The sequence below is a fragment of the Sander vitreus genome, chromosome 13 (assembly GCF_031162955.1).
Source record: "Sander vitreus isolate 19-12246 chromosome 13, sanVit1, whole genome shotgun sequence".
Classification (NCBI taxonomy): domain Eukaryota; kingdom Metazoa; phylum Chordata; class Actinopteri; order Perciformes; family Percidae; genus Sander; species Sander vitreus.
Window position 1 is genome coordinate 5,461,306 of NC_135867.1, and position 14,422 is coordinate 5,475,727.

At 40.3% G+C, this 14,422-nt stretch overlaps 1 protein-coding gene across 2 annotated transcripts in view; it reads left to right on the forward strand.

The window, feature by feature from the left end:
* Nucleotides 1-14,422, forward strand: part of cadm1a (cell adhesion molecule 1a) — a 404,039-nt gene that overhangs the window by 334,157 nt on the left and 55,460 nt on the right. For both annotated transcript variants that reach the window (XM_078266264.1, XM_078266265.1), the window contains 2 exons: nt 2,267-2,363; nt 8,220-8,392. In XM_078266264.1, coding sequence (XP_078122390.1) covers nt 2,267-2,363; nt 8,220-8,392 — 270 coding nt within the window. The remainder of the gene's footprint in view (nt 1-2,266; nt 2,364-8,219; nt 8,393-14,422) is intronic.

Consider the following 14,422-nt stretch of genomic DNA (forward strand, 5'->3'; position numbering starts at 1 on the left):
TTATGAGCAAAGAAAAGGTTGCAGGATGCCATGTAGTGCCTGTAGAGGAAACAAAACCAAAAGGGTTGCTGTCTAAACCTGTGCATGCCTACTGAGCAGAAGACTTGGCTTTTTGCCCATCTGCTGTCCATCACCAAGACTGAGAGCTGGCCACTGACAGGGTGTGATTTAGACAGATGGATGGCCAGACATGTGCTGTTTGTTGCCGAGAAGGTCGGACAGCAGTGTGAAACTTTACAGCCGGCTTTGAAAACCATAACTCAGACTCCCTGTCTACAGGCTGATTAAAAATGCACGCTGTGCATTTAGGCTATAAAACTGGGAAAAGAACAAGAATAATTTACATCACAATCGGAAAACTGTAATTACACCATTGTGACTCAGCAATCAATCTGGTGTGCGGTGACTCTAGAGGTACATAGCTACAGCATCTAATGTAGGAAAACTTTACATTTTTTGAGTAATTGTCATAATGTGCTGAAAGCATTCAAGTGTGGTCTTCAGGTTAATTGATGTATTGCCAAATTTGTTGGCAATCATTTTAGATAGCCCTGCTGGTGAAACAATAATGATAATGTATAAGTATGACCAAACCCTGATACATTTGGTGAAAAGAAGGCTTCCCCTCATTTATGATTTTTCTTATAGTGGGGTACCTTAAAAGGCGTAAGTTGGAGCAGAACTTTTGTTTTGCTTGTTTTGTCTCAGTCTTAGTTTCAGTACATGGTAACACTGAATTCACTCCCTTACCCAAATGATAGATTGAATAAAACATTACATTTTTGTCCAGAATAAAGGATCATCTTTCACACCAAGATGAGAAAAGGCTTTTGATAACACCTGCAACAGTCAAGGGAATGGGAACAATAGAAAACGCCATGGTTGCAAAGTACCCCACTGATTGTCAAAACAACATTCTTACATTTTCTTCCCAGCTGCCTCAGCTTATCAACAATGTCTTCTGTTTTTTTGTAGCAACTCTATCAGGTAACGTCTTTGGACAAACTCAGGGCTACTTGTGGTTCTGCATTGCACCACATCTATCATTCCTCAAAGCATTGGCTTGTTTTTTTGGTGTTAGATTGATTTTAAATTCCATCAATATTATGCCCAAGGTAGACCCAACACTGCTGAAGAGTTATTTGATGCAATGGAAGATCAGGTTGAGGTTAAGGCAGTAGTAGTAGTAGTAAGTAGATGTTTCTGTAAAAGGAAATTGTTTACATAATGTCAAGTCAAATCCACCCAGACCAATCAAAGTTTGTGTAGCATGAAGCTCAATCGTAATAAATATAATTAAATAAAGTCCCTTTCGGCAACTTCTGACCTCCTCTTTCACTTCAACACTGCTGGGGCAGGTCATGGTTGTTGTTTGTGCACTTAGTGTTGTGTTTCTCTTAAACCTATATAGGGACTATTTATGTTATCATTGTGAGCGGTGTACTGTGTTATTCTGTGTGAAAGTGAAAGCACTGATGAAAAAACAAACTTTATTTAAGTCAATATTGATATAGATTCCATATAAAGCATTTGCCAACATTAGCAAACGAAGGCTACTACAGAACTGGACAAAGTGGGCGGAGCTACAGCACCAGCCACAGCTGGCATAATCCTATCAGCTGTATGATATGATCATATCAGCTATGTAATAATGTGAGGAGTCTGGTTAAAGCTTTAGCGCGTAACCTTTTTTATATTAATGGACATCTGTTTCATTCAAGCCATTGCCAAATGAGTTAATACGAAGCTAATTAAGACTATCAGCTCCTCAAAACTCTCTGTATTTCTCAGTATGACAGAAAATTGTGTCGTCCGGCGACTTTTGCGCGCAGAACATCTAGCAAAGGTAATGACCTCTTCTGAAGAGTCCATCATGTTTTTTTAATCCTCCGTGTCCTCCTTTGCTACTAGCAACTGCGTGGAGGAGGGGTGGGGGTGGTGCGCGATCATCGAAGGCTTGTATCATGTGGACGGACCGAGATTTTTGTTGTCATTACTTAGAAATCCTCATGGGGTCCGCACGGCCCTCGGCTCGCGTCAAAATAGACCCGGCGCGTATCTTCAGCGGAGCGGAGCCGAGAGCCACTTCACGCACGCTTCTGGGACGCGCCATGGCGCATCTGGTGCAATATCAAGCATTGACTTGAACGGCTGCGATTGCTTGCGGGGCCCGCGGCTCCTCCGGAACGCAGGGCAGACGCAAAATACCGGTTATGTTGTCTCAACATTTGACTCTCTGTCTCTGTCTCTCTCTCTCTCCTTTCAGACAAACCAGAGGTAAAGATCGTGGTAGAATTTCCTCAGGGTCTGACCAGGGAAGGAGAGAACCTGGAACTGACGTGTCAGGCCAAAGGCAAACCCCAGTGAGAGACACACACACACACACACACACACACACATTCCTTAGTGTGCACGTGCATATAAGTGTCTGGTTGCACTGGTACGTGGAATAGTGTTGCTGTTTTGTCTTTGCAGTTGAGAAGATAACTTTTGCAGCAGCAAGCAGAGTTGAGAAAAGGTTACATCACATGAGGGTGTACACATTTACAACTCACAATTCCAGCAATCTGACAGAAACAATAGAAAACCATAAACATTTTACCACCCACAGTTCTGCTGTGGAATGTAAGCATATGGGAAACATTAGTAGTACTATAAAAACGTGTATATGAATAGATTTGGACATTGGGTCAAATCAGGTTTAAGTTTTGTCGAATTAGCAATGAAAGCTGGCTTGGATGTGAAATGTCAATGTGGGGAAGACGGGAACGCTGTTGGAACCATTAACTGTAGAACCAGTCCCCTCACTGGGGAGCGGAGATCTCCTCTAATGAGGAGTTGGAGTAAAGCTGATGTATAAAAGGGTTGCCTTGATACAAGTAAATGTCACAGAGAATTAAAAAAAAACTGAAAAAAGAAAGACCTGAGGCCAGACAATTCTGAATGACCATTTCAGTATACATAATTACGTAATTGAATGGCTGCTATTTTCTTTTTCAGGAATTTTGGGTGGATTTGAAACTGGCCTATAATTATGAAACACATCAGAATTACTGTGTGTTATTTTGAGCAGGTGTTTAATTACCACCCCTTTAAAGGGGGAGGACGGAGCAGAAAGGGTCACTAATGATAGTGAGCGGACTGGGTCCTAATATCTAGCAGAAAGACGGTTGAATAAGCAGGGTGTTATTCGTGCAAATTTCCTGAAGGTATCTAGGGAGACTGTGTGAGACTGAGAGAGTGCACAGAAGAAGTTAGATGGTAAACAAAGTTAACATATTGTTGTACACAGAGCTGAGCACAAAGACCAGTATCCAAGTGATGTCCAAAATGAACCTACAGTGGTTTTTATCAGTGTTAATCAGTTCTGTGACGTGTCTGGCCTTAGCATCAGAACGCTCTTGGTTGACACTCATTAGGCTATAATTCCACATGTATCATCTGTAAACCAAGGTCTTGTTTTGTTTAGATGACAATTGTTTTATGATATGAGATGTAATGGAGGGCAAATGAAGCCATTAGGACACTCAGGGGTGAGTAAAGGAATGAGAGTTTCAGGCTATTCAAACATCAGTGCAGTTGGTTCTGTATCATATTAGTTTGTTGACAAGGCAGTTCAAATTTGATCGAGACAAAATAATCATCAGATGAGGCTGGAGCTATGAATATTACATCAGAAACAGAAAGTGATGTGACCAACTTGCGGGTGTGGCATTGCAATTGGTGTTATAAATAAGTAAACTGATAATGAATGACAACCTTAAAGAAATAGGCTTACCCCATTTAAAAACCCAGCTTTGTGGCATCAAACTCTCAGCTGTAGGCTTGAAAGGTGGCTTTGAAAAGTTTTCAGAGGAATACAGCTACAGTAAGCTTGGATTCACAACAGTTGCAATGGATTTTAATGGCAACCCAGTTTCATTGAACAAAAAGTATCAAAACATCCATCAAAACCTTTCAAACCACTTCTACAGAATAACATTGCCAAAATGCATACAGCTGCACACAGTACATAAACAGCTTGTGTTTGGCCCCAGCACAGTTAGCTCTTTTTCAGTCCCGAGTAATGTGGTAGAGCAATTGTCTACCAATCGGAAGGTCGGTGGACCCTGCAGTCTACTTGTCGAAGTGTCCTTGGGCAAAACACTGAACCCTGAAATTCTCCGGATGCTGCGCCAGCATGAGTAGTCATTAAGACTAGAGAAGCGGTATAATAATAATAATAATAATAATTGTATTTATATGGCACTTTTCGAGCTGCTTTCCAGATTAAAAGGTTTACAGGATATGACTTAGGAATCTGGTAATCCCCCCCAATAGTCCAGAATTTTCAGTTAAGAAATCTTTATTGCAGATGAGGCTTAGCAGAGTGTACAGGCATACCTTTGTCTTGTAGGTATTATTTATTTGCATGTTGATCTGAAAAGGGAGGAACAACATACAGGGAAAGGAAACATAATACAAACCATTAAAGCAGTCATTATAAAGAACTGAATGAAAAAAACACCGCTATGGGTAGCACTGCCATAAGGTGGGATCACAAGACCACAATGGTGCCAGCTAACCACACTAAATGATCCCACTAAAGAGAATAGTTGACAGCTAGGCAGCAATTACCAATAAAGATGTATATAACTAGACAATAAGATACTAAGAACATTACTACAGGCTGAATACTCCAAATACTAATCTAGAGGCATATTAACTGACAAAATGTACAGACTACATATGAATGCAGCAATACAATATGTTTACAATGAGAAATAACAGAACAGAGGTGCATTGAATGCAATTACATTAAGCACAGGCTCGACACATATGGAAGCTAACACTGCACACACTTATTTGCTGTTAAGTGGGCCCAATTAGCATGACCAGCATTAGCAAAACTGGAAATGAGCAGGAATTAACTAAAAATTGATGATTATACACAAAACCATATTAATTTGAGACTTAAAGTAAACACTTCAATGGATGTGCACAGCAGTCAGAAACAAAAGTATTAACACCCTTTTTTTATTTTACTGAAACTATCAAAGCTCTCCAGATCTTGTGAACTGCTTGGGCGGATGGAATATACTACTCTAAGAGTGGGGCAGAACAAACCACTTTAAAAAATGGGAGAGAAGAGTCAAAGTGGTGCTGGCCTTTTTAACACTTAAACTAATCTGAAATGTAATTTTTAACCCTAAATCAAAGCAAGACATATTGTTAGTCTGTGTGTGCCTAAAACACTCTATGATTCACTGAAGGGTAGAAAAACACGCAAACACACACACACACACACACACACACACACACACACACACACACACACACACACACCAAACCAAACACTGTGTACTTTAGTAGTCTCCATACTTGGCATTGAGACAAGCTCACTACTCGTATTCATTTTTATAAAGATGAAAACACAATCAATACAGTGAGCCAGGAATTGGAAGTCATTTTCATTAGAGCTGCTGAGAGTTGTGCAGTCATTACCAGCAGATAGCACGGGGGGGCCCCGGCTCCAGGCAGACATTTGTATTCTAGACGCCTGCCCTTCCTCTCTCCTTGCAGCCCCATCTTACCTCTTTCGTCCGTCTCTGTCTATCTTCCTCATCTGGATTCACTTTACGCCCTCTCACAACATCCCATCCACCTATAGAAACTATTTAGTTCTAGGTCATGTCTCTCACTCCATCATCTTTATATATTTAATAGTTATTTACATTTCATTTCATCTGGAAAGCACTTGAAATAGACACAGCACTCTCTCTTTCGAGCCGTTCACCACACCCATTAAATACACATGGGATTTGTTTGTTTTTGCTTTTGAACTCCAACTGCTATTTCATTTTCTTTTCCTAGATTTTTTACATCATCTTTTTGTCTCTTCTCCTATTTGCTTGCTCCCTCCACACCAAATGTTTTCAAATGGAAGGAAATAAGTTAAAACACCGCAAAAAAATACAACAACAGAAAGCATCAGCACACACTCAGGGGAAATAACAATAGCTGGCAGTGGCCATTGGAAGTTGCGGCAGCAAAATAGAGGTGTTTTGTCTTGTTTTTTTTTCTCTTCACCCTCGGTGCTCTGAGCTCATTGTCATAAAAATGGAATCTGTTACCCTGCTATAAACCTCAGTCAAAGTAGAAAATAGAACAAATACAGACGCTTGGTAGGCGCCCACCTACACAGCAACACTCATTAGTATACGAGCGTGGAAAGCCTGCAATTTCAAGACAAAGCTGCTTCACTGTTATTGTTGCTCTTAGCTGTACATAAGTCTTGTTTTTCATGTCCTAACTCTCTTTGATTAGCCTTTTTTACTAGGAAACAATTGCTTAAAAATATATATTAAAAATGAGGTTTATTTGTTAATCTTAAGGACTACAATCTTTGGGCAACTGTTAACAAATGTGGGAAACATTCTCGTGTATTGTTATCATGTAGTGAACCCCAAACTGATGTGTACTATATTAGGGGAATAGCCCCATTTTATTTGTGACTGAATAGAATTATGGGTATATAGTACTGATAGAGAGAGAACTCTTCTTGGTGGTTCAAGGATGCTCCGACATCCCAAAATTTGAGTCCCAAGATGCATTGGGGGCGGCTGTGGCTCAGGTGAAGTAGCGGTCGCCTACCAATCGGAAGGTTGGGGGTTTGATCCCTGGCCCTGCAGTCCCCTGTCGAAGTGTCCTTGGGCAAGACACTGAACCCTGAGTTGCTCCCGATGCTGCGCCATTGGTGTGTAAATGTTTATCTGATGAGCAGGTGGCACCTTGTGCAGCACCCTCCGCCACAGTGTGTGAATGTGAAAGCACTTTGAGTAGCGGTTAAGACTAGAAAAGTGGTATATAAATACAGTCCATTTACATACATAAAATGAGAAACTCATACTTAGATAAACAATACACAAACATGATGTTATGACGAGGGTAAAAGAATTTGGCTTTTTACATCAAGAAGTTATATACTGACAGGGCTCGACATTAAGGCTTGTCCGCTTGTACGGGAGAAGTGGATTTTTTTGTAGGGCAAGTGGACGAGAAACTTACTTGCCCCACTGGACAAGTTAAAACTCAAACAAAATAAAATGCCATGTTACTTTACATTATGTGCCACTCATTACGTCTAATTTACTGATTTTATTTTACCGATTTGAAACGAATACATTTTTTTCCCCACAATCTGTCGAACCTGTGTCCAACTCAGAATGCTTTGATTGGCCAATCGGGAGTCGGTCCAAGTAATAATCACCCGTGGTTTAAACATACATTTTTACCTGCCTCAGAAGAACAGTGGTGGAGACTGGAGTGGAGATTGAAGTTTCTTCAGGCTCCGCAGCCCGGCCAAGTGCCAGGGAAAGCACCAAGAACAATTAACCTTACAACAACAGCACCATACGAGTTAAAAAGGGAAAGAAAATGTGTGAACGGTTGGAGAGATGAATTCGATTGGGTGCGTTATGAAGAAGGAGTAATGTTCTGTGGCGTCTGCCGGGGGGCAGCCCAATTTGGCTGACAAGTGACGTTAGCTAGCTAGCGTCGGCAGCTGTGTAACTAGCCAGCATTAGCAGCATTTGTATCGGTTAAATGTACGTAGTTAAATGTCAGCTAATATTCAACTGTAAAGTAGCTACACCTTTTAAAAGACCCCTTGGTAAATCAGCCTCTGCCGTGTAGAAAGTGAAATTGTAGAAAAAGGAAGAAAAAAAAAAACGGACAAGTGACTTTTGTGCATAGACAAATGAAACGTTAATGTACTTGTCCAAAGGACAAGTGCCTCAAAAAGTTAATGTCAAGCCCTGATTGATATTAAAAGTAAGGTTACTCCTATTGATTTTGATAAACTTTTCTCTTGTGCCACCCTTATGATACAATTTCCTCAAACACAGGATATTGTGTCATGTAATTAGAAAATTGGCGCAACACGTGCTGAGGACGTCCATGTTTCCCAGAGGAAGAAAGCTTATTACCATTTATCGAATTTTACATTTTAGCCTTTATTAGTGGTAGTGGCCTAAGACTAGCAGAAATTATCCATATGTTTTTCACTCTACAGTTTGCTACTATGGGGTGTAATGAACATTGCAGATATAGGGCAGTTCTTTAGACTTTTATTGGGTGACTAAAAGGATCACATCATCTTTAGCTTTTATTCTCAGTGTTTGAATGCCTGTCCCATCCATGGGATCCTACTGATGCTCTGTTTCTTTTTTTTTTTTCAGGCCACAGCGGGTGAACTGGGTGAAAGTAGATGACGATGTGCCATCCCATGCTGTCATCACCGGCGGTGATCTTTACATTGAAAACCTAAACAAGTCCTACAACGGAACCTACCGCTGTGTGGCCTCCAACACAGTCGGGGAGTCTTTCGACGACTACATCCTCTACGTCTATGGTACGCTGGTCTAACACTTACCCTCCATCAAATCACTCTCTCTCTTTCTACTTCTATCTCTATATCTGCTTTTTTTTCTCTCAGATATTGTCCTAGGAACCTAAACACCAGCATCATTTATATGTAGACTGATGATATTTACAACATTGGTGAGTTATTGGCACTGGTGTTCATTGCTAGCAGCTATAGCACACTAAATGCTAAAACCATTAGCATAAACCAAGGTATGCAGACTATCTTTTAAATAAGTGTGTTTTACAGGTGCAGTATACTTTTAATCCCTCTCTGTTTCCAACTCCACTGTGGATATGGCCAATACCAAAAGCTTGTCGCTTCGCTCTGTCCACTTTGTTGCCTTTCTGCCCTGCACATGGGATCCAGAAAAAAGGGGTTCTGAGGCTGCATTAAGAATAATAGATAAACAATGCAGGAAAACTGTTTTGGCCTCTGATAAGCGTGCAAACTCATTATCATTATCACTCAAACTGCATTATAGTTCATCTTTTCACCAGTGCCTGAAGCAGCACACCCACACCAAAGCAGCTCCTTGAGATGTTTTTAACACAATGCTATTTTCGCTACCAAAGAGGAGGTCATGTCCTCAGTATTGTGTGTCTCTCTCTGTATTGTTTGGTTGTTTTAATGATCTAAAGAGGAGTTTACATTCTGCATTTACATACACATTTTACATTGTGGATTTTGAAGACTGGTTCTGACCACTTTCAGACAAAAATGTAAGAAAGGGATTGAGTGTTAAAGTTAAAACCCAGCAGTGTGAAGAGGGCCTTGAAACAACATTTAGACTGTTGGGTAATCTTTTAACCTGCCGCCACCTAATTCTGCTAGCTTTCTTTATTTCTTTGGCTTTCTGTTGAAGCATCGTCCTCTATGTCTCCATGGTTTTCCCTCATCCTCATAAGCATTTTCTCACTTGCTTGTATACTGTTGATACCAGTAACATTTTCTCTCTGAGAAGGGCATTACAATCCAATGTGCTCATTTTCCTCTGGCCAAACTTACTTCACTATCACTTTTGGTAGACCCTGAGCCTGCAGAGCAATGATTTGGCTGCTATTGTCACAGGGAATTAGCAGAGTGAAAAGACTTTTTTTTTATGTAGCGGGGGAAAAGGGACTCTCAATGGCTGATGGACACCAGCTGAATGGATGTTATTTACAGCAGAGCGACTTGCTGTGCTAATGATGAGTGCAATAAAACAACAGAGGTACAGTTGAAAACCAGTAAAGAGCGTACGGCCACCCGCTATATTACAGCTGTTAGTCTATACTAAGTGCAGTGTAAGCCTCTGTGTGTGTATATTCTTCTGGTTCTATCTTTTTGAGAATCAGTATGACACATACATCTTTGAATTGAAGACAATTTCCTTCTTTAAGAATTAGTCTGCAATTCAGCAAAAGGATTTAGGTTTAGTGCTAAGATCAGGATTATTTCTATTGCTAAGCAAAGGGGTGAACAACTTCAACTTAGTTTAGGATTAAAAGTGGAGTATTAAAATCCGAAGCGAGACGTGTGTGTGTGTGTGTGTGCATGCAAATGAGTTTATAATCAGATCAACTACAGGACACATAAAAGACCATCGATAAGAGCAGTCATTTTACATTAAGCCACGTTCTTGCTCACATTTGTACAATACATTACACACAACTTTGCATGAATTTTCTGGTAATTGTTGCAGGCTTTTTGTACGTCTCTCTCCCCGGGCCTAAACAACAAAATCCCATGATGAGGGATGCAAGGCGCCCCTCTCTCAACCACCCACACACCCCCCCCCATGATGAGAGAAAGACAAAGATAAACACGGTAATGCAACATGTGGGCAACTAAAAGCCTTGCACAAAATAATAAAATAAAAAAACAGCCACCATTAAAACCACAGAAGGCCTCCATCCTTTTAGAGCTAGTCTTTTGATGACTTTGATGTGTCGGTGGCTCCCACACTACTAATGTTGACTGTAATTGAACAGAAAATCATGCCAAACCTTCGCCTTACTAATGGGAAGACAGGATGTTGTGGCCGAGCTGTCAGAGGCTGATTCTCCCATTACGTTCCAGACCTCCCACCACCACACACATCACCTGTAGTCGACCATTTACTTTAACAGAAGCTGGGAGGAGGGCATGTATGATACAGACACACACTTCCAAGTAGGAAATCAGAAAAGCAGCAGGGGCGGCAGCATGTTCAATCATACAGTGGTGAAATTAAGCATCTGGTTCTGGTCAAGTGAATTATAGACCAGCCATTTGCTTTTAGAGTGCTTTCCATGAAAATAGAATAAGAGTAGGATGGACATTTCCATTCAAATCAACATAGCTGGATGGTCAGAAGGGCGGACATTTTTATGTGTACCATTGCAAATAATTGTGACTGTTGTAGTTGGCTAAGTCATTCTATTTCTGTAGTCGATGCACAGTGCTGAGCGCCATTTTCTTTTAGATTAGTCCAAATGACCACGGCAAACAGTTCAATATCCGTTCTACTCTCATTCTATTTCTATAGTGCTTTCACAGACAATGCAGTTGTTTTAAACAAACTCTGAAGCGTTTGCTGTAAATTATGGTTTATTTGGGCTGGTATGAAAGCAGTCAATGGAACTCTGGTGCTGACTAAACAACCAGACCAAGACTGCCTGAAAATCTGATCGGCTTCCAGGTGTGGTTTATTCAAGGATTGAAAGCAAAACGAAATACCCACAGAATTTTCTGAAAGTAGATATAGTTAAGAACTAATAATTCCACCAGCTGATTGTCAACTGTGTATTTATACAATACCCCCATACAAAGTGAGTGAAACACGTGAAACTTTGTGACCACTCCACTCAGTAACCAAACTAAATCTAACCCTTGGACTGAAAAATAAAGACACACTAATTGTAGTCCTTAAAAGTTAACCACCATACCTTCAGGCTATATCAGAAAAAAACATCTAGTTCAAATGCAGCAAGCAAGGTAAGGAAGAATCCAAAAATGATAAAATCCACCCAACAGATTTAATGCATCACCCCAAAAGCTGCCATGAAATAAACAGAGATGTTTACATGTCTTTTATGTTAAGATTTAATTTTCTTCATTAAAAAGTAAAAAACCAGCGACAATATCAACGCAAGCTCCCAAACTGTACATTACAGCTGTCTAATGTAATGATAAAGTCCACATGGCGGTATCACTCCCCCTGTTTGACAGCCAGAACAAACGCAGCTATGGCCAGCATCTCCTCTAATACATCTGGTTTTCGAGTATTGTGACCCTAAGTGATGGAGAGCACAGTGAGAGTGGCTGACACTAACAATGTTAACAGCGAAAAGAATGCAGTATGTACTGCTCTAACTCTCACTGCCGCTCTTACTTCGCAGGGTATGAAAACACAACCATCAGGGTTTTCCTCTCGCAGTCGAGTGAGACCAAGCGCCGAGGGGTTTTAAGTTGTTTACAGGCTGTTGCTTACCCAATAACTGAGTTCTCTTCCTCCCTGCTCCTTCACCAGCACTGGCTTTATTGCACACCAGCAGCATGTTTAGTGACCCTGTTGCTCTCTGTCGCCTTCCTATTTACTTTACACTTCTTCTCCATTGAAGCACATGGGAGTTTCTCCACAACTCACTGTTAGCTTTTTAAGTGGCATCTAACATTTATTCCAGAAGTGCAAAGTGTCCCGGAACATACTATTCAAGCTGCAAGCGCTCTTAGTTTGCTGATATTGCACTTGAGTGGAAGTGCAATTGCTGGTGTAAAATGTTTTGAGGAGGAAAAGTAATTCATCACTACCAAAACAAATTTGCAGGGAACTTATGTTTTGTAATTCAGTCTCTTATAAAACACTTGGATTTCTCTTTCCCGTATTAATTTATGACATTGCAGTGGTAATTTGGGGGAAGATTCTATAACTTTAGATCCCAACATGCATATGGAAGGATTATATCACAGTGGTTGTGATTTTGAATTTCACGTATTTGATTGCACTCAAAATGGACACCAAAGGTCTAGGTCTGTATGAAATACATTTAAGCAGTACGAGTTATAGTTTTTGAATTATCTGCCTCAGTGTGACAAGACGGTCAGTGGAGCTTTCATTGACGAAAATGTTATTTATCCTCATTCTCTCTTGAGCCAAAACGCAAACGCAGAGTATTTTGAAACTGCAATTTCGGAGTCATTTTATTTATTTTTTCGTACAGTAAGGGGTCATTCTTATTGTAAATCAGGCCTCATATGCCACTAAGGGTTCTAAAATGTACATGAGGTCCAACCTTATACCAAATTACCAACTTACTTTCAAACAAAAACAATACATCAAAAACTAAAATCTGCAGGGAGTATTTGAATGATACATTTGTTATCGTTACGTTATATGTGTTACTTTTTTAGGCCTTTCGTAACTTCTCACTGGAAAGATCAAATTAAAGGTGAGAGTTCCAAGACACACAATAGGCCAATATTTTATACACTTTTACACAACATTGGCCTCCACAAATGTCACTTTGAGTCAAGGTAAAGCCTCTCATCATAGCAGCTGTCAAGAGTCACTGGTTCGGATTATACAGGGGCCAAGGACACATCCTGAAGGGGACATGGAAAGCGTACACAAACTAAATACAGAAAAAATGGAAGAAACCATGGGAAGGATCAGATATAGTTAACCCTTGCAGTGCTAAGAGGCAGTAAATGGATACAAAGCCAATCAATATTACAGTTAGATGTAGGGACACATACTTTCTGATGAGATAACAGCATTACACAAAGTTCGCGTCCGGCAGGATTTAGAGTCACACTACACTATAAAATACTTTATTATGCAACACTATACTATACTATACTATATTATACTGCAGTGCAATGTTTGAGTAGACTTTGGCTGTGTTTCATTTGTGGTTCAACATGCACTTGACCTCTGGAGAATCCCCGCCGCCATCTTAAGTCGTTCCTACTGTCTGAAAAACTGAAGTGAACTTGGTGTGTTTGACCCCCGGAGGGCGGAGAGAGCGAGTGAACAACGATGGTGGATATCACCCACAATGCATGCAGCTATGGATTTGGTGCAAGAAAATACATCCACGGCAGTGATGTACAACCGCCAAAATTCCTGTTGCTGACCACCGAAGAAGGAGAAGATGAATAAATTGAATAAATACATTTCAACTTTTTTGTTGACAAACGTGTGATATAAATAATGTCAATTCATATTTCTGTTTTCATTTACTTTATAGTTGTATCTGTGATATCTTTATTTCCAACATTATCTGTAAATGCATGGAAAAATTCTGTTTTTGCGAGATGTAAGCATTATGATAAATCATGATGCAGGTCACAAACTTTCTAAATCAGAAACTCATGCAGCCGATTACCAAACCTCATTGAAATTAGTCTGCAGGCATTTATGACATGTAAAAAGCAGTAATACTTTTTTTTATAAATAATAGTGTAAAGCACCTTTCATACAAGAAATACTTTACAATAAGGAAATTGCATGACATAAGCAGACATAGAATGGACATAAAAACGGGGATAGAATGCCATCATTAATAGAAACTAAGATCGGAAAAAAATGCACTTGAAGCAGTAGGGCTTAGCCTACAACTGGCGGTCGATCCGTATAGTTTGGGCTGAAAGTGAACGAGGGCAGGTGCATTCCATTTAAATTCCCCGCTCCTCCCCCTGCCCACTTTCCCTCTGCTCTCCATGTGGCCTCTGTGCGACGTACTGTATGCTATGACGTCATACCCAGGGCTGAAGGGAGGCATGTTGAAACACTAATGAAACGCAGCCTTTGTCCACAGCCTAAGCATTAGTTTCCATTTAATGAAAGTTAAGTCATTGTCATTATGTGGCACAGTTTAGAATAAAGTTCTGTTGGTTTATGGGTGTAACAATGTATTTTTCCCCCCCCCCACGTATCATCAATTTCTCTGTGGTGGAGGTAGTTTTTTTTTTTTTAGGTTTTTCATATTGTTGATGTGCATGATGACTGGCACTGTGCAGATATGGAGTGTTTCTCTCATCCGGTGCTCATGT